Source organism: Alternaria infectoria, assembly GCF_024043175.1.
Source record: "Alternaria infectoria strain BMP 0036 chromosome Unknown scaffold_17, whole genome shotgun sequence".
In the NCBI taxonomy this organism is placed as follows: Eukaryota; Fungi; Ascomycota; class Dothideomycetes; order Pleosporales; family Pleosporaceae; genus Alternaria; species Alternaria infectoria.
The window spans coordinates 62217-88706 of NW_026250706.1; the positions used below are offsets into that span (position 1 = coordinate 62217).

Sequence of the window (26490 nt, forward strand, 5' to 3'; positions counted from 1 at the left end):
CGATTCGAGGTTGGCGAGAGCTGCACATCAGACTCACAAGCGTACCTAATACTGAGATGGCACATGGCACAAAGGTGAGCATCGTTCTCAAACAAGAGCACAGGTCGTACCCCACAAATCCGGAGTGATGAGGCAATTACTGACCTTCATGTTCATTTAGCAAGATGCGCATCTAGACTATTGCCACATCACTTTCCGCGTCAAAGACGTCAACCCATCTGCCCGCGGATTCCGAAACGAACCAGCCCAAATGATACGATATCGAGCGCGTCCCACACCACCCTTTTACGTCCGCGACTTTTGTGCTCGACGAATCTCCTTCTTACGTCCCTATATTATGTCTTCACGGCCTCGCTGTACGCGGCAAACGGCTGTTCGTTTCGCTCTTCCCGACAGTAACGAAAGTAACATCGAAGCAGACGGCTCGCTTCAATACGGCTCGAACTTCCTCGCGATGTTGCTGTGTACGCTCCTTCTATTTCACTGTGTTTCTCGTGAATTGACTATAAGCCTTGTGTTCCGACATGGTAATGCATCACTACCCGGAATGGTGGTTAATGTTAGCCTCTCGATGGCTCCGACATACCTAGGTATTGAATGTCGTGTGATGTACATGATTCTGCGTACTAAGCTCTATCCTTCCAATGTCCCTTCTCATATTGCCGTTTTCTTCGTGTAAGGCTTGTCAGTGTAGTTTGACTGCGCTGGGGTTGTAGGTATAATGCTGGCATCTCCAAAGAAGGTGTGCACAAGTCCACTCTTTTGGTATATTCAGAACTACTTATGTAGCCTCCTGCAACCTGTGAAAAGGCAATGTACTCTGTCGATGTGGTGATTTAGTTTTCTGGGTATCTTCCGGCTACCATGGCGTAAGTGATGGCGTGATCATTTTTTGAATTTCTATCATGGGCGGTTTTAGTGCTGCAATATCCCACAACCCGAACACAAAATTGCAACGTTCAAAAACCTGACGGTCACACAAACTCAAACTCCCCAATAACTACATTGCAATATGAATGAGAGCTGTATCTGTTATTATGAGAGAAGAATCTGTAGAAGCACAAGAACCGGCCCTAGTCGTAGATGTTATAGTAGGTAGCTTCTCTACTGGCAGGATCATGGAGCGTGCCCAGGTAAGACATCCGCGCACTGTAGGATAATCGGAAGACCATATATATGGATATGAGCGTATAATAAACATCAGTTCACGTCTGCTCTAGGACATTTCCCACGAGTGGCCAATGTCGGCTTTCCGTATGTTGGCTGCTGGCAATCAGTGTTGGACTGTCACACACCATCTGGCCAAGAGCGGCGCAACAACGCCGCGTTCGCATGCCAGTCACAACGCGTTCTATATAGGTTCGATGGTTCTGTTACTCAAAGAGAGGGCCTGTAGGTATGCGCTTTGGGTTCTCAAGGCTATCAATTATGCTGTAACAAGAGAGATTGTGCGGAAGAGGATTGTAGCGATAGAATTGTACGCGTGATCACCCCGCCCGACACACTGCAACACGTCATCAATTCAACACCATGCTGGCCGACACGCTCGAGGGAATGCTCAGAAAATCCATGTACGCGTTGCGCAATATCCAAAGACAAGGAGGATATCTTTGCTTTGCCAATTTGTACGCGTGGAGGCGGGTCGTGTTCGAGGTGTCGGCGCGCAGAGCGAAACACCATGGAAGGTAGATGACGCGACGCATGTATCGCCAAAACCACAACCATCAAGACTAGACTCGAGTGCCGAGGGCCCATCAAGCCAAAATAAAGCATAGAGTGTTCCATCGAGTACAAGACTGGCATAGAGAAAAGGGAAAAAGGAAGCATGTAGCAACGCGTCTCGGCATTAGGCTTCGAGGACTGGAGCGGAAGCTTGCGCAAAATCGAGTCCTTCAAGGCGCAAGCTACAGCTATCGTGGATTGACAGAGATGACCCAGACGAAACAACAAGCAAGGACTGTTGGCAGGACTGAAGCTCGAGGCCACAGGTGCCTGCGGTAAGGCTCCTGGCATGCGTTGGCCATGGTCAAGCGTCACCAAGAGGAAAAGAGCGACTCGAAGGGGAGGAGATGGGGTGAAGGGCTGCGCTTCCAGCAGGGAGACAGGAAAGACCCCCAACAAATCGAACGGACGGCAGCCGCACGGCGCCTAGTCAGCGTAGGCGGCAGTATTGCAACATGAGATCAAACTGAAGCGCATCTTGATCAGGCCTGGAAGATTAGCGCCTTCGAGTTGGTGATCTGGGGGCGCCGATTCTGATCCCTGAAAAGTATAAGAACGGCGCATACCCCACCCGCCGCGTGCTTGCCCCAACTCAGCGACTTCCAGACTTCCCACTACGACCATTCTTCCATCGATTTTCACGTTCGCCCTCTCGTTCGAAGCATCAGTAACGCGTCTATCTTCCCATCCAAACCACTAGCAACAATGCCTCCCAAGAAGAACACCACCCCTTCCAAGGCCAAGGCCGCCGCTGCCGCACCTGCCCATGGCTCCTACATCGGTATGTACTGTGATATCTCAGCCCAACGCGGTCGCGTCGGTTGCCCGATAGTCGCGTCTTTGTCGCCGGTCAATGCTGACTCTTTTAGACATGGTTAAGGATGCTATCATCAACGTGAGTTCATCCCAGGCGTGTTGCCTTGCACATGAGTTTGCGACAGCTTGCGACAGCTCGCAACGCCAACTTCAGCGCGAATCACAATAACGCTCCATGACATTACTCCCTCAAGTGAACATGATTACTGACGCGCTCTATGCATGCTACAGCTCAAGGAACGAAATGGATCAAGGTCAGTCAAATTAATAACCCCCACATGCCGTCGCTCATGTGTCGCGGCATGCTTTCGTCTGAAAGCGCGCGTACCTAAGAACTCACGCTGACTTTGCGCCAACAGCCGTCAAGCTATCCAGAAGTACATCCAAGCCAACAACAAGGTCGGCAACCTTAGCGATGCTGCCTTCAGGAGTCACGTCAACCGTGCTATTACTTCCGGCGAGGAGAAGGGTGACTTTGCGCGTCCCAAGGGTGAGTGTCTTTCCACCAAGTCTGCGCGACAACACATCTTCCACATGTCGCTGCTGTGTATCCTACACGCATGTATCATGAGTCATCTGAGCCTTACTGACGCGTCATGCAGGCACGTCTGGACCAGTAAAGCTTGCGAAGAAGGAGGCCAAGCCTGCTGCTGCCACCGCTACCAAGAAGTCTGAGCCCAAGGCCGAGAAGAAGGTCACTGAGAAGAAGACTACTGAGAAGAAGGCCCCCGCCACCAAGAAGGCCACGACCACTGTAAGTAACTGCCTGCTGTCATGAGCCTACATGTCTGACTTCCTCTACAGAAGGCCAAGGCCACCACCACCAAGGCTGCTGCTCCCAAGAAGGCTGTCGGCCGCCCGAAGAAGGCCACTGCCACCGCCGCTGCTACCAAGGCTGCCCCTGCCGCTAAGCCCAAGGCCAACGCCAGCAAACCCCGCAAGACAGCCCCCACCGCAGCCCCCGCCGTCGAGGAGGAGGTATCGCGCGTGCTCGGAAAGACCAAGTCTGGCCGCGTCACCAAGACCAAGGCTCCCGCCGCCGCAACCAAGGCAACCAAGAAGGCACCAGCAGCAAAGAAGACCGCCGCAGCGAAGAAGGCCACCACACCCAAGAAGAAGGCGACGCCCAAGAAGGCAACACCAAAGGCCAAGGCATGAGCTGTTTCAGCTTAAGCTTCTTTGTTCTTGTTGACCTTTTTTATTTTACCGTGCGTTAGCTTCGGAGCGTACGCTAGACGACATCTTCTTCACGTATTCCCTTTGTCACACTACTAGTCTATGGGTTTTACAGGTGGGCGTGGTTCGGCCACCGGCGGATATGGCGAGGCAGGCCTACGGTGTTCGTCCCTGATTTTCTTACCTGGGATATATCATGTTGGCCGGGCGTTCTGGCGCGTGTCTGTCACTGCGGATGGATGTCTACTCTACTGTCATTGTTCTCTTCAGCGTCGCAATCTGGCGTTATGGGAGGCTAGCTAACGACGTGATGCTATCGTCTCAAGCAATTGAAATCAACACATACTTCAAACGTTACGCGTCTCTGAACTTGGTGAATGTGACGCGTTGTTTTGATCTGACGCGTGAATGCTGCGAGTCATGTGAGGGGTATGTGGGTCTCTGATAAGATAACCGGCTCTGCCCGATGTTCTCATCCCTCCCGGGTGCCGGCTAACGGGCAGAATCTACATGAACGCCGACCTGCGACTTCCTACACCGCTCCAAAAGAGCTCCGGTCGTGTCTCATATGTCTTCCGAAGGTCCCGGTGATATTACTATGAGCATCTCAAAAAAGAAGACGAGCTACTTCGGACACCTTCGCGACATTCGCTAGGCCAGCTCTCAAGTGGACACGCATGATATCCTAGCTACCTACCTGACAACATCACTGCCACTATACCTCACCGAGGAAGCGCAGCTCTACACCTCTTCTCTGTATCAAGCTGGTCTTCACGGGTCATATTTTCAGTGAGCCTAAGACCCTGGGCGTGTGCCACAACAATGCGGAGTAGGATCACCTCTACAGACCCTGCCTCTTCACTTACATATGCAAGGATCTGGAAGTCCAAAATATGTTCCTCGATGCCCTTCACGCCACATTATAAGAAGCGGGCCTTTTTGGTAACTACCCAGGTACCTACCTAGGTAGGTACACGACGGAAAGCACTCGGTATGACAGCTCACCACCGTGTTAATGACATCGCCGACCGCTCATGAGCTCGTCTTTTACTGCGACATCTAGGCAGTTCACTACCGCTTTTCGCCATCAGCGGGATATGTAAAGACAACCTCTATTAGCAACACAACGAAATCCTTCTATTCCATATCACTAGTATGTACTTGCTAACGCTGGGATAGCGGGGTATCGTCAGTTGGTACTGAGGTTTTGACTTACTCTCACCCTCACCTTCCCCACTGGTCGCTATTGCGCATGGACCACCAGTAATATTCGCAGCTAGATCTATCCAGCAGAACCTTCAACTCTGCCACTGCAAGCTACCAAACAACACCCGAGGCGGTCCGCATTATCATGGCCACCCCCCAAGCAAGTCAAGCCAACAGGCCAAGCACCGGGAGGTAAGACGACAACGCGAGTTCATGCTGCAAGCAATTGCGAAACTAACAGTACATATAGCTTCAAGTCAACCTCGGCAATTACTATCCGCGTGGGAAAGGCTCCAAACGTTGAGGACTTCATTGCACATGAGTCTTTCCTCACCTCACGTTCAGAATTCTTCCGGCGCGCTATGAACGGCAGATGGACAGAGGCAACGACACGGATCATCAACCTACCCGAAGACGAACCCGACATCTTCGCCCTCTATATCAGCTATGTCTACACTGGTGAGTTCCCGGTCGCAAGCAAGACCGCAGAAGAGTTGAAAAAGCTTGAAGACGGAGACCTCAAGAAGTACCTTCAAGAGAAACATCATGCTATCTTCAGCGTGTTTATCCTTGCAGAGAAGTTCCAAGATGTCGCAACTAAGAATGCCATGCTTTCAGCATCACTGGCTGCCACCCGCTTGAAAGGCCCTCGAGGTAAGTGGTTTGTCCCAAGCGCAAATACGACCAAAGCGATCTATGAAGGTACACCTTCAAACAGTCCCGCCAGACGTTTCGTCACTGACCTGTGGACTGCTGTTTCAATTACATGCATTTTCGACCAATTCCCAAAGTTCCACAAAGACTTCGCGAAAGACCTAGGCGAATCGATTCAGAAGGCCCGCGTCGAGAATCTGGGTAACATACCGGCGAAGAAGGGTATTGCTACGTACCACGAAGATATTGAGGAGAATTAGAACATTGGATTACCGATCTCAGTCGCTGGGAGCTCTTTAGTTCTGTCGAATTGAGAGACATGCGCGCCAAGTCCGTCGCTGGTAGAGCAGACTTAGGGCATTTCAGGGTTGCTGGAAAGAATAAAATCAGCGCAATGTAAATTACTACTTTGATCATTTGAAAGAATGCTGTCGCGTACAGTGAGTCTTCTAATGCTTGTTCGCTTCGTACATAGACGTGATAGAGTAGGATCAAAGTACGCCCCGCAGAATCAGGCCCACTACGCTAGTCGGCGCTAGGAATAGTTGCGCACAGGAGCTGCTCGACCTTTGACTGAAGGACCCGCGGAGACAGAAAAGCGGTTCAAGGATGCCTGCTTCCGGCTACATTTCTATGAGAAGCACATCCACGCGCATAGCCTGCATGCACGCCGTCCTTCGCAACTCGACATGCGCATAGTCCATGCACACCACCTGTCCGGGACAGCGCGCCGTTTTCGAGAAGCCCTTCCGCCGTTGGTTCTCGTTGGACCGTTGTCCACCAGTCTCCAATCCGAATCGCCCAACTTTCAAGTCGTCTCTGATCACGGACTAGATGTAAAGCGTTTGATGATGCTAGTGGCTAGCGGGACGATTGGTGACATCCGTTGTTGCGTGATACCAGGAGGCGTCGCAAAGTACCTAGGTAGCATCGCTTCACGGGATCCGTGAACGCCTTCGAGAGCGGGGTGCCACTGCGATGTTATTTAGGAAGGTATCCGGTAGCATGCCTGAGGGATACCAGCCGTTCTTTGCTTATTCGCTCATCTCCTCTCCGGTCTCTACAGTCTGTGGCTGCTTACCTGCGACAGGGTTCTCCAGATCCGCCGCACGGCTGTGGCTCGCAAAAAAGGTAAGGTGACAACAAAGCGAGACGCGCCACCAGTATCGTTGATTATCCCAATTTCCTGGATAAACACACTTGGGGAGTGAGCGTGATCCTTCAGTTGCCTTTGATGTTCCGAAAGCTGACCTATGGGCGGCAAGACAGGCATGCGATATGTACGAGGCACACCAACTTTCGGGCCCGTCCTGTTCATTGGTGATCTTCCAATCGTTACCATTCCTTCGTCTACGCGAACGAATCAACATGCGCATGCATATGCTAGAGGAGGTTCTCGACCCATCACAAGGGGTGACCGTTGAAGCGGACACGTCTGCTACGCCCATATACTTACCAAAACGTCTGTGATGGACATTAACATGCCCGAAGTCGAGTAAGCGAGATACTGTAGATCGTGGTCTGTTGGACAAAGAAGAAAGAGACGATCAGGTGTCGACGCGCAAGGACTCCGCCAACAAACCACAGCCATCACAAGGACAAGTTGATTCGATGTGCACAGTCGCATATTACTCGTACTGTTTGTGGAGATCAACAGAGTGTATTGGGCACCAAACATTACCCCAGATCGATGGAACGATGAGAGCTCTTGGCCGAGGAGGCGTCCACTAGTGCCCATTCACATGCATTTCGCAGCCTGTTTCTTCCCCATGTAAGTGATAGCCAACGTCTACTGGGATGAATATGCAGGGCTTGACCGCCAAGACGGGCTTCACAGCGAGCTTGAGTGAGCTTGGCCCCCAGGTTTTGGCGCCTCTACCAGGCGATCTATATCCGGGTCAACTGTTGTACTGCCTGAACTAGCGACATATCCGGTCGTCTACATCGGATCGATAGTTGTCCAGAGCTTAAGCGCAGCTGTCTTTACGGAAACTCTGCAATAGCGTGGGTTGATCGATGACAGGTCACACGGTCGCATGCCAACAGTACATGCGGACATACACATTCTACTAGCCGTTCGCAGACACAAACGGCCCATGAAGAATGGGACCAATCCTTCCAGAAGTGTCAAGTGCGGAGTAGTCACCTGGTCAGGCCTAGTGTAAGAAATTGCAATGCTACCATAGAAAGCCACACACGCACCGCACTGCAGCATCACCGCTGTTCAGGATGCGATGTTAAAAGCTGGGGTATTCCACTGTCGATTGCGCCCCGCAGACCTCCCAGCTTCTGCTTCCTCAACGCTGCGCAAAGCGCCTTTCATCATAACTACCTCTTGTTCAAGTAATCTCAGAGTAAACAGCGACAATGCCAGGAGGTGGTGTTACCCTCACAGGGACGCATGACCTCAATCGGGTCGAGGCTCCTGTCACCGTTCGAGCCTATCTGATCGTCGCATTCGCTGCGTTCGGAGGAATATTCTTTGGATATGACACTGGTTGGATGGGTGGAGTCCTCAACATGGACTACTTCATAAAGCAATACACTGGAGCTGAATACCCCGACGTCGTATATCCGGGCCTTGACTCCACCAGCCAGACCATCAAAGACTATCGCAACTCTACATTCGTGGTAGTCCCATGGCAGCAATCACTCGTCACATCCATTCTCTCTGCCGGGTATGTGAGAAAAGACCAATAGTGTTATCAGTGAATGCTAACAGAACACAGTACCTTCTTCGGTGCCATCATGGCCGGTGATATTGCTGACTTTATCGGACGTCGTTTCACAATCATCATGGGATGTGGTATCTTCATTGTCGGAGGTATCCTTGAGACAGCCTCTACCGGGCTTGGTGTCATGGTTGCTGGTCGACTTATCGCCGGTTTCGGTGTGGGTTTCATCTCATCCATTGTCATTCTCTATATGTCTGAGATCGCACCCAAGAAGGTCCGCGGTGCTGTAGTCGCTGGTAAGTACTATCCACATGACCTGCATGTATACACCCTGACTTTGATAGGCTACCAGTTCTGCATTACCATCGGTATCTTACTCGCCAACTGCGTTGTATATGCCACTCAGAACAGACGCGATACTGGCTCCTATCGAATTCCAATCGCTGTACAGTTCCTGTGGGCTATCATTCTCGCCATCGGTCTCGCTCTCCTCCCTGAGTCCCCTCGTTACTGGGTCAAGAAGGGCAAGCTCGATAAGGCTGCCGCCGCACTTGGCCGTGTCCGTGGCCAACCTCTTGACTCCGAATATATCCAGGATGAACTAGCTGAGATTCTTGCTAATCACGAATACGAAATGTCCGTTGTTCCCCAGGGTAGCTATCTCGGTTCATGGATGGCTTGCTTCAAGGGAAAGCTCTCTCAGCCCTCGTCCAACGCCCGTCGCACTACGATTGGCATCTTCATGCAGGCTATGCAGCAGCTGACTGGTATCAACTTCATCTTTTACTTCGGCCCAGTCTTCTTCCAGCAACTCGGCTCCATCAGCAACCCTTTCCTCATCTCTCTCGTCACAACTCTTGTCAACGTGCTGTCCACCCCGGCCTCGTTCGTCATGGTCGAGAAGATTGGCAGACGCCCTCTCCTGGTTTTTGGAGCTGCTGGCATGGTCATCATGCAGTTCATCGTCGGAGCTATCGGAGCCACCGCTGGTAGAAACACTGCTGACCATCCTGCCAACCCGAATGCTACCAGAGCCATGATCGCATTCATTTGCCTGAACATCTCCGTCTTCGCTACCACATGGGGACCGTGCGCCTGGATTGTGATCGGCGAAATCTTTCCTTTGACTATTCGATCTCGTGGCGTCGGTCTGTCCACGGCTAGCAACTGGTTCTGGAACTGCATTATCGGCATCATCACGCCTTACCTTGTTGCTGACCGCGATGATTCCGCTCGTATGGGATCAAATGTCTTCTTCCTGTGGGGCTCGCTCTGCTGCGTTTCATGTAAGTTTTCCGTTTTCCTTGCAGCCACATGGAGCCTTTTGCTAATCCATAAACAGTCCTTTTCGCCTACTTCTTTGTTCCGGAAACTAAGGGTCTTACGCTTGAGCAAGTCGACAAGATGTTGGAGGAGAGCACCCCTCGCACCTCCCGTAACTGGAAGCCCCACAGCACCTTCGCCGGCGACATGAACCTCGCTGACAAGCATATCGAGATTCCTCTCGAGAACCTCACTACTAAGCACGAGACCTCTACAGTCTAATTATCTGGTCAGAACGATGTGTAAGAAGGGAATACTCAATGTATGGAACTGCCGATGTCAATAGATGTTACTGCAATGCATAGACTTGCTATTTCGCACTCAATGCTGTGGAGTTATATGTTTAGTGGAATAGCATACCTGAACCTTTGTCACTGGGTTTCAATCCGCGTTCCACATTGTGATCGCTGGAAAGCGCACGCGAGACTCAATGCAGAGTGCACGTTATGGCAGCGGCTTCACCACCTGAGATCTCCAGCTATATGCGTGCTTCCAGCAGTCTGCGAATTTGAATCAAACCAAAAGCTGTGAATCCTATGTGGCGCGTCAAGCGTCCGCTTGCGCAACGATCTAGAACCCATTGCCGCCTTCTGTTCTCCTCGGCTCTAATAGGGACCCAGGTGTTCGCTATGTAGCACGAGGCTAACGGGCTGACAGCGGAGATGCGTGTTCTTGCGTTCGATTAGCCGGCGCGGTGTTTGCGACATCGTCTGAGTAGGTGGTACGAGGCTGATGGGTCGCATGCTGTATTTGGGGAAATGGCTCGCATGAGAAGTCGGAGCTAAGGGTTGGAGCACTGTCAGTGTGGCGAGAACCTACGTCGATGAGGTGAGTCGATGATCTGTGTCAGCCGACGTAATATTTGCGCGTTTGTTAAGAGATAAGACGGTTGCATGGCCGGAGCCTTCGTTGGGCTTGCCTTTGTCGAGCGTGCTGTGGCGACGCTCGCTCTTGCCTGGTGGTGTAGCATCTGTGCGCAGCTTGGTGGGGCGCTTCAGGCTCACCAAGCGCGAGCATCTTCTTCAACTCCCATACCTTGCCTTTCAACATTGTTATGGAGGCTCCGGTCAATTCGCCCTGATCCTTGAAGTTGCGCGAAGAAGTCATGGCTACTGCCTGTGATGAACAATGCCGCATGCCGAACGAACAACTTCTCTGTGGACAGCCTTGCGGGATGTGGGAGGCTGCAGGTGATGGTGTCGCTGCCCGTCAAGCTTGCCTCTATACGTCCATGTTCAGCTCAGCCTTGGGGGGCTATGCCTAGTCTCCAGGATGCCAGCCACATCGTCGAGTTCATGGCTATCAGAGTGATCTTCACTTCCCTCCACTTCCCCAGTCCTCTAGCCATTCAAATGAAGCTTGATTCTGACAAGACATTTGGCGAATTATACCCTAGCATCGAAGCTCTCCAAACAGCCTTGACAGAGCTCGAGACGAAATACAAGGAAACCATCTCTGATACGCAGATTCCTCTTCGATTTCTCACTCTGCGCGACAGGCCGCCTTCTGAGTCTCCGGGAAACACAGTCAGTGGTCTCGCCATACAAACTGCAAGTGAGGTAAACGCTGACTGCGTGCACCTGATCTTAGGTCCATCTACGTCTTACCCAGAGAGCGGAATATGATCCGGATTGGGAATATGTTGCTGTGTCATACACTTGGGCACAACCTGAGGGTCTTGCCGCCCACTTCAATACGCCGAAGTTCATGATCTGGATCAGCGACACGGAAGCCCGTCCGCCACGTTGCCCTCCATCTGTTCTTCACCGGGCATTGCAATACGACATCCAGGGAACCAAGACTGGCCGCCTCTGGATAGACCAAGAGTGTATCGACCAAGACGATGCGATAGATCGCGATGAACATATCGCGCACATGCATAAAATTTATGAGCGGTCCAAATGCACCGCTATCGTCCTATCGAAGAGTATGAGCCCAAGCCATGCGACCTTCTTGCAGCGCTGCATTGAAGCCGACGCAAAAGACACGCTGGAGAAGACTTCCCACCAAGGAGATCAAGAAGAACCTTCAATGCATACTTGCTTGAGTCTTACCGATACCATGAATGCCTCATTGATATCCATGTCACACAAGAACAATAATCTAGAAAGCATTCTCCAAATAGAGGACCAAAAAGGAGGCCCCATTAATTCCGTAATAGAGGCGATCTTTGAGAACTTAACGGAAGATACGTACTTTACACGTGCCTGGACATATCAAGAGCAGCGGTGTTCCAAGGTCTCGTGCTATCTGATCCCTGTACCGCCAGATCCGGCATCTGATGGAATTACTATTGGACCAGAGCGAACAAGTATCTTCATGCCAAGTACTGTTCCTCGGAGTATTCATACATGGTGCTGGAGGCGTTTGCGTTTGCGCAGTTTCGAACTTTCTCACTTGTTAACCAACAATTTCCTTTCTCATGACCGCGATGCGCGTGCCCCCGGTGTACCTGTCGTTAAGGAAAGAGGGTTGAGTCCCACGGAAAAGATCAGGGACAGAGACTACGTGATTATGGAAACAGTCAGGGGCATGAACACGCGAGATTGCAAGTACGTGTCTGATCGCGTAACAATGGTGGCGAATATATGCGAGTTCGGCATCACCCTTCGTACAACCCAGTTCCAGGATGATGAATCAGTGAGCTACAGTACGTGTGTGTTGGCACTTCTTTCTATGAATGGGGTACTTATGAGGTCATGGGAATGGATCAAGAAAATGAAAATCGATGCTGTGCTCATCACCTTTTGAGATGGATAGATACTTCCATAAGAGACCTGAATGATAACGCCCACGCGACTAACTTACCAACGCATTTTCTTTCCAAATGTGCACCCACCAATGACTTCTCGTTCTTGAGTGCGTCTGAAAGCAGCAGACTTGCCTTGCGCATCTATTAGGTTTCTTCAAGAACAGTCCAAGCTCAACGCATGGTCAAGAGTATGGTATCAATAGTTCGTCATCTATACAATCTCTACTACACGTACAACATATCCAAGGGCTTCAAACGAGTTCAACTGGCTTTATGTCCCCCACTAGCCGTTTGCGCCCTCAGAAAAGCTTCAACGTCCTTGGCACTTGTCGCATCGATCTGGCGATCCATCTCTTGTTCCTGAGGACTCTTTGTCCTCTCAGGCTCTTCAACCTTGTTTTCTTCCCCCTTGTTGCCACCAACTACACCGGCAACGGCTTCAGCGGCAGAAGTAGCAGTCGAGGTGACTACAGCGGAGGCTGATACAGCGGCTTGTTTAGCTTGGTCCAAATAGCCCGGGGCGGCGGGTTCTTCACGATCGGGGAGCGGTACCTCTTTCGGTGCTTGACCCACCGTGTTGGGCTCCATTGTGACTGTCTTGTCTCCATGCCCATGATCCACGACTGCTGCCTCGGGCGTTCCGTCTGCGAGCTGTCCAGATGCGTGTGTTTGGTTCTGTTGCTCGTACCGTGCTTCTGATGTGCCCGCGCGAATCGGTAGGGTCGTAGTAATTGGTACCGCGGTCGTGGACGGGCGTGACTCGGTGTCTGAGGGTGGGGTGTGGATTTCAGGCTCGTTCGTATCAGGGGGATGAGTCGCTGTGCCTACGGTTGTGAGAGGGTCGCCGATCTGAGTCGCAGGTGTGGGCGGCATCAGATCTCCCTGCTTGTATCCTACAGGCTTAGGAATGGAGAAAATTAGTTTCCTTCGCGGTGTTCCGCTTTCGCTGCCGACGCCCCAGGCTTCCATTTCGCCATTCTGGCCTTCCTCCCACTTTATCGGCCCAATAGGGAACGTCTTGCGGCCGTCCTGGGTATTTGGGTTCTCCCACTTCATTTGCGCCTCGATGGCTGGCTCAAGGTTGGGCAGCTGTCCCCACTCGAAATCGAGACCGCCACCGTACTTCTTCGGGATGTTTTCATGGTCGATGTATTGAGAGAGTGTGGAATAGACGTTCTGCGGGGAGAGGATGAAGATCTTCGAGACGGTGATTGGATCAAACCAACGCTTGACCCAGCCCCAGACGGTGGGAAAGAAGCCAGGTGCTCCGACGATCTGCGATTCGGTCAGTTCTACTCGCATGGCTCTCAAGAAGACGTGTGTACATACAAATATCCTATCCAGGGTCTCAGGGTAGTGTGCTGTGGCCAGAACCGAAGCATCTTGCATGTGGCCCTTCAGATTCCAGAACTGCTTCAGCCCAACACCACTGATATCCACGATGTTGTTGCTTTGCGAGATTGGTGTTTCCGGGTGACTGCGAGGCACCATGGAACACAGAGGTGTGTAGAATCTGGTGAGCGACTCATACAGGGCGAACAGGCGCAGGTTCTTGGTCGCGACATTGGGGATAGTCGTCTTTGACTTGGCGAGTTGTTTCTCGTACGTGGAAATGTTCTTCGAGTTCAGCGGTGCGACCTCGAAAAGGAAGAGAGGAATGCCGCGTTTGTCGCGTCGGCCGAGCCATTGCGGGTACTACGTGAGGCTGTCAGACAGGATGACAGCACATGTATGCGGGACTCTCTACCAAGCGGCGCGTTTGCTCATACTCTTCGACCTCGATGGTGTTGAAGATTTCGCTTAGTTTGTTCTCCTTCCGCCAGTCTTCCGTGTCTTTGAATTGCTTAAAGGCCTCTTGGGGAACAAAACGACGCGCGCGCAGATAGCGCCTGTAAGCAGTCAGTGCCCCGCTAAAATCGACAACTTCGCGATTTGCGCGTACAGCATGGTCTCGTCGTCATGACTGGCTCGCACCGGCCCGGCTGCAGGTGTGTAATAGCCTGCTTCCTGGCACACTTTCTTGAACTCGAGAAGCTGGGCTTCTTGGTTCTCGGTGAGATGGGAGAGATGTCCCGCAGGATACTGCATCGACTCTACTCTGCTGAGGTCGGCCATGGCGGGATATGATAGGAATGTAGGAGTGTAGGATTACAAGGCCAAAAGGAAAGATAAAAAGTGGTGAGCCAGACCGTTCAGTTTTAGGGCGTCATGTTCATGGTAATGAATGCGGCGGTGCGGCAGTGACATCAACTGTGGCTGCAGATCGGGTCTCGCGGACAGCGAGCTTCGGCAACGGTCGCGCGCTATCCGGACCAAACGTGGAAAAACCATATGAGGGTCTTGCTTGTTCACGGACATAACTGACTGTTGTGCTTGAGTCGCGTCTACCGCATTGACCACGATGAGTCCAGAGTTGCTTCGAGTGCCTCGTCATTCATTTCCGCTGCAAGCCGGAGCTTCGCCAAGGAATTCGTGCTGACAATGACGGCCTAACTTGCAGATACGCTGACAGCATCAAGGAAAGAAAGCCGGGCGGTACGGGTTTCTGCTACGGCGAGTTATCACGTCGTCCTTCTGCTTAGTCCAACAATAGCAATGTAGTCATCTTTGGAGGTATTCTCAAAAGCGTCCAACATGTTTATCATAACGCGATCAATTTTCCTCAGCGACTGGTCAAGTGCGCAGCGTGACAGGGACTCGCTCTATCAAGAGTGCTGTGTAGCTCTTTAGCCTGTTGGAATGGCATGAGTAGAAAAGGTCCCGCATCCATGAGTGAGACATCTCTAACTGGGCCGAGACACAAGGCATAGATTTAGCTCAGTCCCATCCTTGTCACGACGGGATCGTATATCTGGACCCGCGATACGATGGAGAGAACGCCTGTTGACTGAAGGTGCGTTATCGCGATTTAGCTGCCGAGGCTAGTCAATCTTAGCGAGCCATGCGCTCATGACCGCCCATGTTCCAATGTTGACGACATCTGCGGCGGAACCTTCAAGCACGCCCTTCACTCGCCACACGGAACCTCCATTTACCCATGCACTTTGCACTTCTCTCCACGACCCTGCCACCTCCCGAAAGCGCCGAACGACCCCACCCATACACCACCTGAACGCCGGGCCCACCATGCCACGCCCCTCCTTCACTGACTTGCCGACCGAGATCCTCGAAGCCGTCTTCCTCAATCTCGACCCGCGCTCCCTCGCATCCGTTTCGCAGACGAACAAACTCATCAAGGAGCTCACGACCGATGCGCCTATAATATGGCGCCACCTGTGCAAGACGCAATTCAAGACATGGGACGCTCGCCACAACATCATCGCCAAGTTTGCAGCCCCGTTGTCCGATGTCGACTGGCGCGCCCTCTACATGACGAAGCACACAATCGAGCGTCGCACCAAAGAGCTCTTGAACCGCATTGTGAATCGCCAGCAAGGGCGCATACGATGCATCAACGACATCGCCGAGTTTGGGTACGATGCGAAGGAAACGCTGTTGAAGGAATGCGCATGCCCCGACGATGCACACGACGTTCTAGCGAGGCGGTACTACGCCAATGCCGTACTGGAGCGCATACATCGCGAGGTCGCCATCAAGGTGTGGTCGGATCTGCATGACGGCAAGGACATATCGATAGAGAGAGCTCTGGGCGCATACGATGTGTTTGCGAGAGTGGGCGAAGATGTAGACATTGGCGTGGTAGCTGAAGACATCACTGCACTAGCCAACAGGCTACTGGAAACATATCCCGACTTGCGCAGCTGGAGTCCACGAACACAGGCCTCGACTTTGGCGTCCTTCCTCCGTGACGAAGGCTTCAACGGTGTACCAGACACGTCGTATCGCGCACTTCGGAATTCCTTCATTGGTCTCGTCATACGTTCGGCGACGCACGAGTCTCTTCCACTTATCTCAGTCGCCATCTATTGCGCCGTAGCACAGCGGATCGGCCTTGATGCACGACCCTGTGGGTTCCTTTTCCACGTCTATACTCTCGTCTATGCGCCCAAGAACTATAACCTCGATGGCCAGTACAAGCCAACGAGTTCGGCGCAGCTGGATTACATGTACCTGGATCCGTTTCGCTCTTCGTCCGAAGTACGGCAAGGCGATTTACAGAGGATCCTACGCGACATGGGTGTCCCAAAGGACGAACACCATGGCTTTCTGAGCGACACCAACACCCGAGAGATGGTAATGCGCACTGCGCGCAACATTATGAACTCGGTACAAACGATCCGCGAAACTGAAGCCGGAATGGGCAGCATCCAGGCGTCATGGATGAACTCATACCCAGACATGGACAACGCGTTCTACGCAACCATCTGGGCCATGCTCCTCCTTGGGCCCAATGACGATCATATCTCATCTGGACACAACCAGATCCGTCGTCGCCAATATCTGCCGTACCTGCTCGAGCATTTTCAGATGCACTACCCATGGGACGTGACGTTGCTATCACGCTACGTCATCCCCATGTTCTACAACCAACCTGAGGGTCGTCGCCTGCTTCAGTTTGTGCAAAGCATGCATCAAGTTGATTCAATGCGGAAGCCTGTTGCCAATCGCTCTGCGCGCACGCAGAATGTTGCTTTCAAAGTTGGCCAGCTATTCCAACACAAGCGTTATGGCTATGAAGGTGTCATCACAGGCTGGGACGTTGTCTGCGACGCGAACGAAGACTGGATTCAGAACATGCGTGTAGATTCCCTATCGAAAGGTAGGAATCAGGCCTTCTATCACGTACTGTAAGTTCATCTCTTAGCGCCTTTACTATATTATGCTAATTAAAGTAGTGTCTGCGACAAATCCGTTCGCTACGTTGCTGCTGAGAACATCAAGCCTGTGGATGAGGATACATACCCCTCCGAGGCGTTGCTGAAACTCGCTGGTCGCCATTTCAAGCGCTGGGACGATGAACAACGTTGTTTCGTGAGCAATGTGCGAGACGAATACCCCGAGGATTAGAAGTTGCAGGGCTAAAAGCAAGGTGGGGTTGGAAAAGTATAGATAGATAAAGCTATGACGTTTTGTTGCGTTCTCTAGTTGAGTGTCGCATCAAATGCTGTTATATCCCCACTCATTCCGGGCCTGTTGGCCTCCGACCTAGAATCGAGCGAAAAATATGAAACATTCCCAAGATGATTGCTGTAGATCCACAAAGCAATCATCACAATCTCACATCCTCACTTTCTTCCCTTGCTTGGCATGAAGCGATCCAAGTTCTCCTCCAGGAAGCCATTTTCGGCTAGCATCTCGAGCCACTTCTTGATGACCGGACCAGAGTCGTATCGCCGCTGTGCAGCCTTCGAATCCTCTTCTGCCTCGTTCTGCATCTCCATCATGATGTTCGCAGCCAGTTGATTGGCTTGCGAAAGCAAATCGCTACGGCGAGCCAGGAGCTGGGTCATGTCTTCGCTGTCGATGGTCGCTTTGACAGTAGTGGAGATAGGGTTGACTGCAAGAAGCTCTTCGAGGCCTAACATACGGGGACTAGGCGGCTGTTCATTGGGGTCAACAAGATCTCTCCAGTCCTGAGACGTAGAAGCTGAGATGTCATCGAGGCGTGTGTCGACATGCGAGAGGGTGTTGATTGTCAGACCAGCGTTCTTGCGCAGTGAGAGCAATGGAGACTGCGTCAGAGCAACAACGCCGTAATCGTCGTCGCCAGCAGCCATGAGCGTAGAAATGGTGGTGGAGACTGACTCGAGCCACGTCTCGCCGCGCTGCGGATCGAAGGAGCCAACGCACGTCGGCTGCCTGTCCAGACCGTCCAACTTCCAGACCTCATTTCCAACCGGTACGAAAGCGATGTAGTGATGCGCGTTATCCTCGACGCTCTCTGCACTATCGTGACTGGCGACGGTGTCGGTCGAAGCAGCGCGTCGCGACTTGGATCCCTTCTTGGTAGGCTTGGTCTTCTCAGTCAACAGCTGTGCCTTGATTCGCTGGGCACGTTTGACTTTGTAGCTGAGATGTTTGTCGCCCTCGAGAATGTCCATCTTCTTGGCAAACGAATTGTGAATCTTCTTCACAAAATCGAAGCTCGCAAAAGCCTCACCGCGCTGGTATGGCGACAAGACTTGCGTGAAATCCTTGAACTGGGTCAAATGCTCGCCGATGTGCACATCAGCTTCGTTGCTCTGGTTCATCATGATATTGATCATGGCTAGTGTCGCACAACTGTTCTGGGCGGGCAGTTGGTTGGCGAACCAGACGTCCTTGGGACACTCGGCTGCCTGACCGTCGTTGCCAAATTCGCGGTAGTGGAAAAGCAGGATAAAACCGTAGACAGGCTGCGGGAAGTTGTCGAGAAGGAAATCTGTATCCATACTGAATACTTCGCGTACCGTCACGTCGCGGACGCCCATCTCGCGGAGGATGACGGAGAAACAGGCGGGTTCACTTTCGATTTCGCAGAATCCTTGCCAGGTCTCTTTGTCGAAATTGGTTGCAGGCATGTCTGGTGGACTGGGGAAAACCAGATCGGTAGAGGCGCCGTTCTGAGGCGACGGTGGGCCTGGCGAGTCTTTTGCCTTTTTACTGCTGGGCTCCGACGCTGTAGTGGGTTCAGGAGGACCTCGCTTCTTGGTGTTGGGTGAGGCCGTTTTCGATCCTGTGCTTGGAGATAGAGTGTCGTTGACAGACTGAGCTGTAGCGGCGCCATTGATTTCTACTGCGATTGCAGAGACTGTATCGGCGACTTGGTTTGCCAGGTCTTTGCTGGGTATGGCTTGTTGTTGGGTTTGCTCTTGGATTCCAGCTTTGACATCCGAGCCAGCTCGGATATCGTGGACAGTCTGACCCTCCATACTAGCTGATTTGGGTTGAGAGAGGCTTAGAGTGAGTTGTAGTTTGGAGTTGAAAGAGTTCAAGTGTGTATGTGGACGTTTGGAGGTTGGAGGAAAGGAAAGCAGACGAGCATGGTGGGAGGCGATCTGTGAATGAAGCGCGACTATCTTTTCTATTGTGGGGTTCGACAAGACAATAGGAAGCGAGCTGATAATGGTATAAAGTGAACGTGAAAGCAAGTGGCAGCGTGCAGGTAGTCGAGGTTCCAAGGTTGGGGCGCTAGCACGTGACGAGCTCGGCGTCATCCACTTCTGATTGGCCGGATCCATCTCAGCCGGCATCCTTGTCGCGCTCGTCGCGTAGACTCTAGGTAAATGTTTGTTTGAGTTTCACGTCCACCGACAGTCCGCCCAGCGCAACACGCCCGATCACCCCCCGGCCGAACACGCATCTTCGTCGCATCTCCCAACCCATGATCACGACATAGCCGACGCTTAACTTCTGGGTGCGATGAACGGCACACCCCAGGTTCGCCGAGGCGTGGGCGGCTTCCCATCAACACCACAGAACACGAACCGATCCCCCGGCCTCCAGAGCCCGAATGGCACAACACCGCGACCCAACATCAAATCGCCCTTGCCAGACTTGCCCAAAGCCCCCGCGCAGTCAAGCTCAGGGCCCCTAATACCCGCCGACATCCTCGATCCCGCCCAACAACGCTTCTATGTCTTCGCCCTATACGTCGCCCTATGGGCATACCGAACATACGACTTCTATACGCTGGCTGTCGAGGAGGACGAATCGTTAGTGCTGTGCCTGAAATGGTGCTTCTTCGACGTGCTGTTCATGTTCGGCATACCGCTACTGGAAATTCCTTGGCTGGAATGGGGCAACGGCGCCGCCTTCCTGCTGTTTGTGCTGCATGCGGGCGTCGACGTCATGCTCATGTTCAGAATTGGCATACCGGTACAGGCATGGCTTATGGGGCTGGTGGGCTTCTTGTGGGATAGCGAATTGGCCATCAGCGAACGGAGCGTCAAGCCTGGTGCTATCCTACACAATGCCTCCCTTATTCTCGGAAAGCAGATTGTCAACATCTTGCCTGAGGGTTCTGCAGTCTTGAACCCAGATAGGCAGTCGTTCTGTCTGAACTCGTCCGTCACCCAACTCGAAATCCCGATTATGATCAACCAGACCGAACCCCACGAGATGGAGATCCTGCGCATCGACATCGATACCAATGTCAACGAGACCATCGTTGTTAAGAAGGGAGAGCTCAAGTCTATGTTGAAGAAGGCTAGGAAGACGCAGAAGTCATCCGACCCTGACGATCCATTGACTCTGGCCTACACGATCAAGAAGCCAGGTGTATACCTGCTCAAGAAGGTTACGGATCAGTCGAAGCTTCTGGTCCGACCGCGGTCCACCAACGTCGTCGTGGCCACCTGCCCGCAAGCTCGAGTCAAGCCTACTGGCAACAATCGCTGCCGTAGCGATCTATCCAACGTTGCACTCGAGGTCGAGGGAACGCCGCCTCTGAACGTCAAGTACCGCCTCACGGTGAATGGGAAGCCCCGCGGCGGGTCTCAATTCCAGAATCTGCAGCCAGATGACGCCATCTCGCCCTTGTCGAAACACACATCACAAGCACTGGTCAAGAGCGGACGCGAAGACATTTCCTGGGCACGCCCGCACAAGGTTCTCGTACCTCTGAACGAATCTCTCACCACTAGTGGCTCTTGGGAGTACGAAATCGAGGAGGTGCAGGATGGACTGGGCAACTTCGTGAGCTACCTGAACGTCGACGATGACGAGCGCCCAAGGCCCAAGGTCGCAGGCATTCGTCAACTATTCGAGGTCCACGAGCGCCCTACAGCTTTCCTCAGAGGCTGTAGCCCACAGAACCCGCTTCGGGTACCCAAGGGTGAAGCTGCTCGTCTGCCCGTCCAGTACCAGTCTACGGGTAAAAACGCTATTGACTCTGCGCATACCGTTGAGTATCTCTTCACACCCCAAGAGAATATCGTTTCGGATGGCTACCACAGTCCAGATGCTGTACTGCAAAAGCAGGTCATGCGAAAGGGTGAGCAACCTACTATCAAGGTCGCCGGTCTTTACACCATCAAGTCTGTGTCGACCGACTTCTGCGAGGGTGAGGTTTTTGAACCTACTTCGTGCCTACTACACAATCCGCCCGAGCCGGACCTCACGCTAGACAGCGAGGACATCATAGACAAATGCGCGGGCAACCCCATCGGTCTCCGCGTTGGCCTTGATTTCGTTGGAAGTCCACCTTTCGTGGTCACCTACTCCGAGAAGAAAGACAACGGCCGAGAGGTCAGGCAGCCGCCACTTCAGATTGCCAGTCTCCGCAGTACGATCGATCTTACGCCGACAGATGCGGGTCATTACGAATACTCATTCAAAACCATCAGCGACTCGGTTTACAAAGAGAGGCCCCTTAGCAACATCAAACTCCAACAGGACGTCAAGCCATCCGCACAAGCATACTTCATTGAAAGCAGTAGACCTAAGCAAGCTTGTATCGACGATGTGGTTGAGTTTGACGTGGGCTTTGCTGGTGAGGCACCCTGGAAGCTCGAATACGAAATTGTCCACAATGGCAAGCGTACGAAGCGCACCATCGAGACCGAGACCGCGCACTACGTGATACGAACAGACAAGCTCAGCAGCGGTGGCGAGTACGTCGTAGCTCTGACGAGTGTTACCGACAAATCTAAATGCAAAGAGGTTCTCAAACCCGTAGCTAGAGTCAATGTTCGTCACGAACGACCCAAGGCGTACTTCGGGCACATTGAAGGCAAACAATCAGTCTTGGCTTTGGAAAGTCGACAAGTCGGACTTCCTCTTCGCTTTACTGGAAACGGCCCTTGGTTCCTAGAGTACGAAAACTTGAAGACCAAGGAGGTCAAGAAGGATAGCTTCCAAAACCCCAACTCGTGGCTTGACGTCAAGACAGATGGAACATATCAGTTGATCTCCGTTAAGGACTCTGTTTGCCCTGGCTTGATCGATGAAAAGGCTGACCAATTCGACGTATCTTGGGTCGCACGTCCCTCGCTCAGTGTTCCTGAAAGCAGCGCGGTGCTGGAAGGCAGCAAATATATTAAGGACGCCGTCTGCGAGGGTGACGAGGATTCATTCGATGTGTCTTTAACCGGTAAGTTATCCCGAGTATCCCACACATTGCCAATGCTAACGACATCGTAGGAAATGCTCCTTTCGACATTTCTTACCGACAGGAATACAAGGATAAGAAGGGAAAGACAGCCTCTGTCAGCGAAAAGGACTTGCACACCGTTGGTGGTCTTGCGTCGATTCGATCCGAAACCTCCAAGGCTGGTACTTACGAGTACACTTTCCTGAAACTGGCAGACGCCAGATACGATCACTCGAAGAAGCACTTCTCGCCTATCACGATTCAGCAACAGGTTCATTCACGTCCTGGTGCTCGTTTCGATAAACCTGGAAAGACATACAGCTACTGTTCGCGAGAGTCAGAGGGCGAAGAAGTCATCCCCATCACGCTGGAGGGCGTTGCACCATTCTACCTGGAAGTGGAGATCAAACATCAAGGTACCCCTAAGCCGGAAATCAGCGTCCACAAGAGCATCCCCACAAACAAGTATGATCTCAAGATTGAGCACCGCAAGATGCACCTCGGTCACTCGTCAATTTCCATCCGTAAAGTTCGCGACTCGCGTGGATGTACCCTCAAGCCTCCGCCAGGTGGTCCCCGTGTGCAAATCAGCGTTCATGATGCGCCTACCGCCACACCCCTGGAAGACCGACAGGACTTCTGTGTCGGTGAGCGCCTGTCCTTCGCTCTTAGTGGCCAAAGTCCCTTCACAGTATACTACACCTTCGAGAAGCAAGAGCGCAAGGCCTCCAATCCGGGCACTACTTTCCGCCGTCTCGCTGAGCTTCCAGGATCGTTCACTATCACTGGTCTACGCGATTCTGCTTCTGAGTGCCTTGCAGCGCTCGACCTTACCAAGACCATTCATCCAATCCCCTCTGTACGTCTCTCTGGAGGTCAAGTCCACGAGATCGACATTCATGAGGGTGGCGGTACGGATCTAGAGTTCCAGTTCTGGGGTACACCGCCTTTCGAGTTTACCTACACGCGGAGCACGAATGCAAACAAGGGACGGAAGAGCAAAGTGCTGGAGATCAAGACGGAAATCAGTCATGAGATGAGTATGAGCATTCCAGTCCAGGAGGAGGGTACGTACGAGGTTGTATCCATCAAGGACCGGTGGTGTAGTTTTGCGAAGCCAGGTGAGGGCCATGATGGCAAAGGCGGACAGAAGATGTTGACCTACTGAGAGTGAAGAGGAACGGGGTACAGATTTTGTCTTGATGTGCATGGATTGGCGTTTAGCGTTTCCTTTCGGACGTTTCTCAAGGTTTGCATGAGACTTTGTATTTATGGAAGGCCTTTGGCTATGGAAGGGGTTGGGTAGCGTGTGAACCAGCGATGAGCATTTATTATCGAAAACTTGATACATACAGCTTGCCCTATGCTTCTCCATACCGCACTTGAGGTAGCTCGATGCTGGCGCCGAAACAGTATCGATGATAAGTAGCGCATCGCGATCGCGTACCTGCATCTAGCGCTAAAGTGGACCCTTTCGCATCCTAACACCATACTGATGATATCATGAATAAAGTGACATCACAGCCACGACTAGGCTGATGGGAGCGACAAAAACAAAGAAAACGTCGCGTGTCTTCTAGCATAGGAACTCCATCTACATTGCACTTCACTCCAACTCATTGCGAATAACACAAATTCTACGTTTACCCGCAACCACACACCAAACAACCAATATGCCTCACTCCAAGACACCTGGCCAGAGCAATGCTGCTTCAGACAAGTTCAACAAGCAGGAGGCTGAGAGTACGTTTTACATTCTCTCCTTAACTTCTGCGGGGATGTCATGCTAACAAATATGACAGGCAAAGGTCTCGGTGCCTCAAACGCACCCGCAGCGAAGGAAGGCCACGCGCCCGGCGAAGCGCCCGTAGCTTCAGACAGCGGAAACTCAAACGTCGGCGTCGACCCGAGCGCCAACAAGCCCGGTGAGAAGGGCATCGGTGGACCTAACTACGGTACACACTAGACATGTGTCTATGAGGAGATGGTGTATGAATAAGAAAGAAAGGAAACAAGCAAGAACTCAGTCGTCTCCATGAAATTACGAATATCATTGTATAAATTACGGGTATATCTTTTCCCAAGTCACGCCAGAAAAGCTGTATGTGACCGTGTGTATGAACAATGTGGCCGTTATGCGTGTTACGCTGCCTTTGGTTTCGGGATGCGGAAGGGATGGGCTTCGGTGTTGAAGACCCAGTCGTCCAGGCTGATGACGTTTGGCTCGCTGAACGTCAGGTAAAAGTACTTTAGCGTTTCCGCCATCCAGAAGCTCTGTAGGCGTGTTAGTACACGCTCGATGTCTTCTGACAAGGAACTAAGAGACGACTTACCTCCATGCTGTCCGCTCTCGGTGGAGAGTCGGCAGATACGTCTATCAATGCAGAGTTACCGATGTCAGTGTCTGTGGAGCGCTGTATAGCCGTCCACATATCCCATGCAGCAGCTTGCCATTGCTGCTCCCCTGTGATGCGGTGCATGATGAAGACACTCTCGATAGCCTCCGGCCTGAGAATGTACCTTCTATCATCGACACTGATGAAGCCGCTGGGGAGGCGGAGGTTCGCAATGTTCTTCAACGGATCCTTTTCGTCCGCAGCATTAGATGTCCGGGATAGTATACCATCGAGCCATGCTTTCTCGTCCCATACGCAGGTTGTCGTATTGTCGCACATGAGGAGATGCGATACTTCCGGCATGATACCTGCGGGCGATGCCTTGTAGGCCCAAACACAAGTGTCTGCCAACTTCCGACCGATCGTGACATGTTCGTCGTTCTGGAATAGCTTTCCGCCGAGGGCAAACATGCCACCTGTGTAGCATGCCAAGTGTTGCATCTCTGGGTCCAACGCCGTTGTCGCACCTTCGGCACGGACAAATCCTGACATGAGCATATCGGAGTTCTCTGGGGTTGATGGCCTGAACAAGGCATATTTGGATGCCGTGTCCATCGCTCTCTCGTACATCTTGCGATAGATGGCGTCTTGACCACCGAGCAGCGCATATTGCTTGCCAATATACTCGTACGTTGAATCAGCCATACTCCCCAGGGTGAACCCACTGTCAGCAGTGAAGTCCGCAGTTCGAGCGTTGACAATGAGAGGCCACATGCCCGGTAGCTTGGTCTTGTCCTGCTGTTCTTCGAGAAGTCTGGTTACCCTGTTGACCGCGTCGTACCATTTCGGGTCCCCGGTCAATTGCGAGAGGCGTGTGAACTCCATGGTCAGACTTCCGATCTCCGCAAGGAGGACCTGCTCGTCCGCTACCTGTGGTTTGCCCTCGCCCGCTGCACGGAACTGCCATCGCGTGATTGGTAGGTGGTTGGGTGTGTCGAATGCATGGTATAGCATCTCGCCCGCCTCCTTCGCCTTGTTCAATAACCTCTGGTCCCCGCTAAGCTCGAAAGCTGCCAGAAGACCACCCAAATGCCGTATGTTCGTCTCGAACACATTGATGTGGTCCAAATCGGTGTATCCAAAGTCGATCTGTTCGATATCCTTGATGGCGGACGAGAACTCCTCTTCAAAGCCCATTATGTATAGTGTGTCGAGCGCGTCGATGAGGGTGGCCGCCCAGCCTCCAAAGTGATCCGCTGCCTCTCCGCTTATAGGTCGGACTTCGTCGTGCATCCATGCGTGGCTTCTGTAACTCTTCCAGCATTTCAGGAATTGTTTCTTAACCTCTTCCTTCCTCGTCTCGCGTATGTTCTTGGCCGTAGCATCTTCTTGTCCAAAGTTGAATTGTATGGGTGGTAAGGCTTTCGGTTCGCCGGCTGGTAGTGGAACGAGGGACTCGATGCGGTTTTTGAAGGGGACCTTTGTCCAATCGAAAGACTTGTACTTTTGCTCTTTCTTTGGTTGTTGGCTTTGCTGGCTCTCCGGGCCTTTGTCGGCGTTTACAGGCGCGTCGCCAGGCTGCTCGTATGGAAAGCTGAGGGACCAAAGCATGTACAGGAAGCCCACGGCGAGGACGGTGTATAGCCCATAGCGTCGCAAAAGCGCCATGGTGTATTACAAGAATTAAGTAAAAAGGGGTATAAAGAAGGGAAGAAGACGGACGCGCAAGACGATGTCTGCGCATTACGAACTGTGGGGAGGCTGATGACGGCGGTTCCTGCCAAGTCGGGAGGCGGCATCCTTGTCGTACACTGGACCCTGTACCTGATTACGCGCCGCTCTCCACGTCCGGACGCC

At 52.4% G+C, this 26490-nt stretch overlaps 9 protein-coding genes across 9 annotated transcripts; 6 read left to right on the plus strand and 3 right to left on the minus strand.

Moving 5' to 3' along the window:
• Positions 1-2427: 2427 nt before the first annotated feature.
• Positions 2428-3696, plus strand: J4E92_008472 (uncharacterized protein; the record flags this gene model as incomplete). Its single annotated transcript, XM_051499824.1, has 6 exons — positions 2428-2503; positions 2592-2617; positions 2770-2792; positions 2898-3028; positions 3141-3292; positions 3343-3696. The coding sequence occupies 6 exons, from the start codon at positions 2428-2430 to the stop codon at positions 3694-3696; spliced, it is 762 nt and encodes a 253-aa protein (XP_051349837.1).
• Positions 3697-5065: 1369 nt separating this feature from the next.
• Positions 5066-5834, plus strand: J4E92_008473 (uncharacterized protein; the record flags this gene model as incomplete). Its single annotated transcript, XM_051499825.1, has 2 exons — positions 5066-5112; positions 5171-5834. The coding sequence occupies 2 exons, from the start codon at positions 5066-5068 to the stop codon at positions 5832-5834; spliced, it is 711 nt and encodes a 236-aa protein (XP_051349838.1).
• Positions 5835-7941: 2107 nt separating this feature from the next.
• J4E92_008474 (uncharacterized protein) lies at positions 7942-9794 on the plus strand (the record flags this gene model as incomplete). The annotated part of the gene is made up of 4 exons (XM_051499826.1): positions 7942-8252; positions 8304-8545; positions 8594-9535; positions 9592-9794. 4 exons carry the CDS (start codon positions 7942-7944, stop codon positions 9792-9794), a joined length of 1698 nt encoding a protein of 565 aa, XP_051349839.1.
• A 2791-nt stretch (positions 9795-12585) lies between these two features.
• J4E92_008475 (uncharacterized protein) lies at positions 12586-14439 on the minus strand (the record flags this gene model as incomplete). The annotated part of the gene is made up of 4 exons (XM_051499827.1): positions 12586-13599; positions 13654-14019; positions 14072-14213; positions 14267-14439. 4 exons carry the CDS (start codon positions 14437-14439, stop codon positions 12586-12588), a joined length of 1695 nt encoding a protein of 564 aa, XP_051349840.1.
• Positions 14440-15450: 1011 nt separating this feature from the next.
• Positions 15451-17292, plus strand: J4E92_008476 (uncharacterized protein; the record flags this gene model as incomplete). Its single annotated transcript, XM_051499828.1, has 2 exons — positions 15451-17072; positions 17121-17292. The coding sequence occupies 2 exons, from the start codon at positions 15451-15453 to the stop codon at positions 17290-17292; spliced, it is 1794 nt and encodes a 597-aa protein (XP_051349841.1).
• Positions 17293-17510: 218 nt separating this feature from the next.
• On the minus strand, positions 17511-19136 carry J4E92_008477 (uncharacterized protein; the record flags this gene model as incomplete). Its single annotated transcript, XM_051499829.1, has 1 exon — positions 17511-19136. One exon carries the CDS (start codon positions 19134-19136, stop codon positions 17511-17513), a length of 1626 nt encoding a protein of 541 aa, XP_051349842.1.
• A 490-nt stretch (positions 19137-19626) lies between these two features.
• J4E92_008478 (uncharacterized protein) lies at positions 19627-23465 on the plus strand (the record flags this gene model as incomplete). The annotated part of the gene is made up of 2 exons (XM_051499830.1): positions 19627-22297; positions 22348-23465. The coding sequence occupies 2 exons, from the start codon at positions 19627-19629 to the stop codon at positions 23463-23465; spliced, it is 3789 nt and encodes a 1262-aa protein (XP_051349843.1).
• A 505-nt stretch (positions 23466-23970) lies between these two features.
• On the plus strand, positions 23971-24263 carry J4E92_008479 (uncharacterized protein; the record flags this gene model as incomplete). Its single annotated transcript, XM_051499831.1, has 2 exons — positions 23971-24040; positions 24100-24263. The coding sequence occupies 2 exons, from the start codon at positions 23971-23973 to the stop codon at positions 24261-24263; spliced, it is 234 nt and encodes a 77-aa protein (XP_051349844.1).
• Positions 24264-24439: 176 nt separating this feature from the next.
• On the minus strand, positions 24440-26301 carry J4E92_008480 (uncharacterized protein; the record flags this gene model as incomplete). The annotated part of the gene is made up of 2 exons (XM_051499832.1): positions 24440-24571; positions 24631-26301. 2 exons carry the CDS (start codon positions 26299-26301, stop codon positions 24440-24442), a joined length of 1803 nt encoding a protein of 600 aa, XP_051349845.1.
• Positions 26302-26490: the final 189 nt, after the last annotated feature.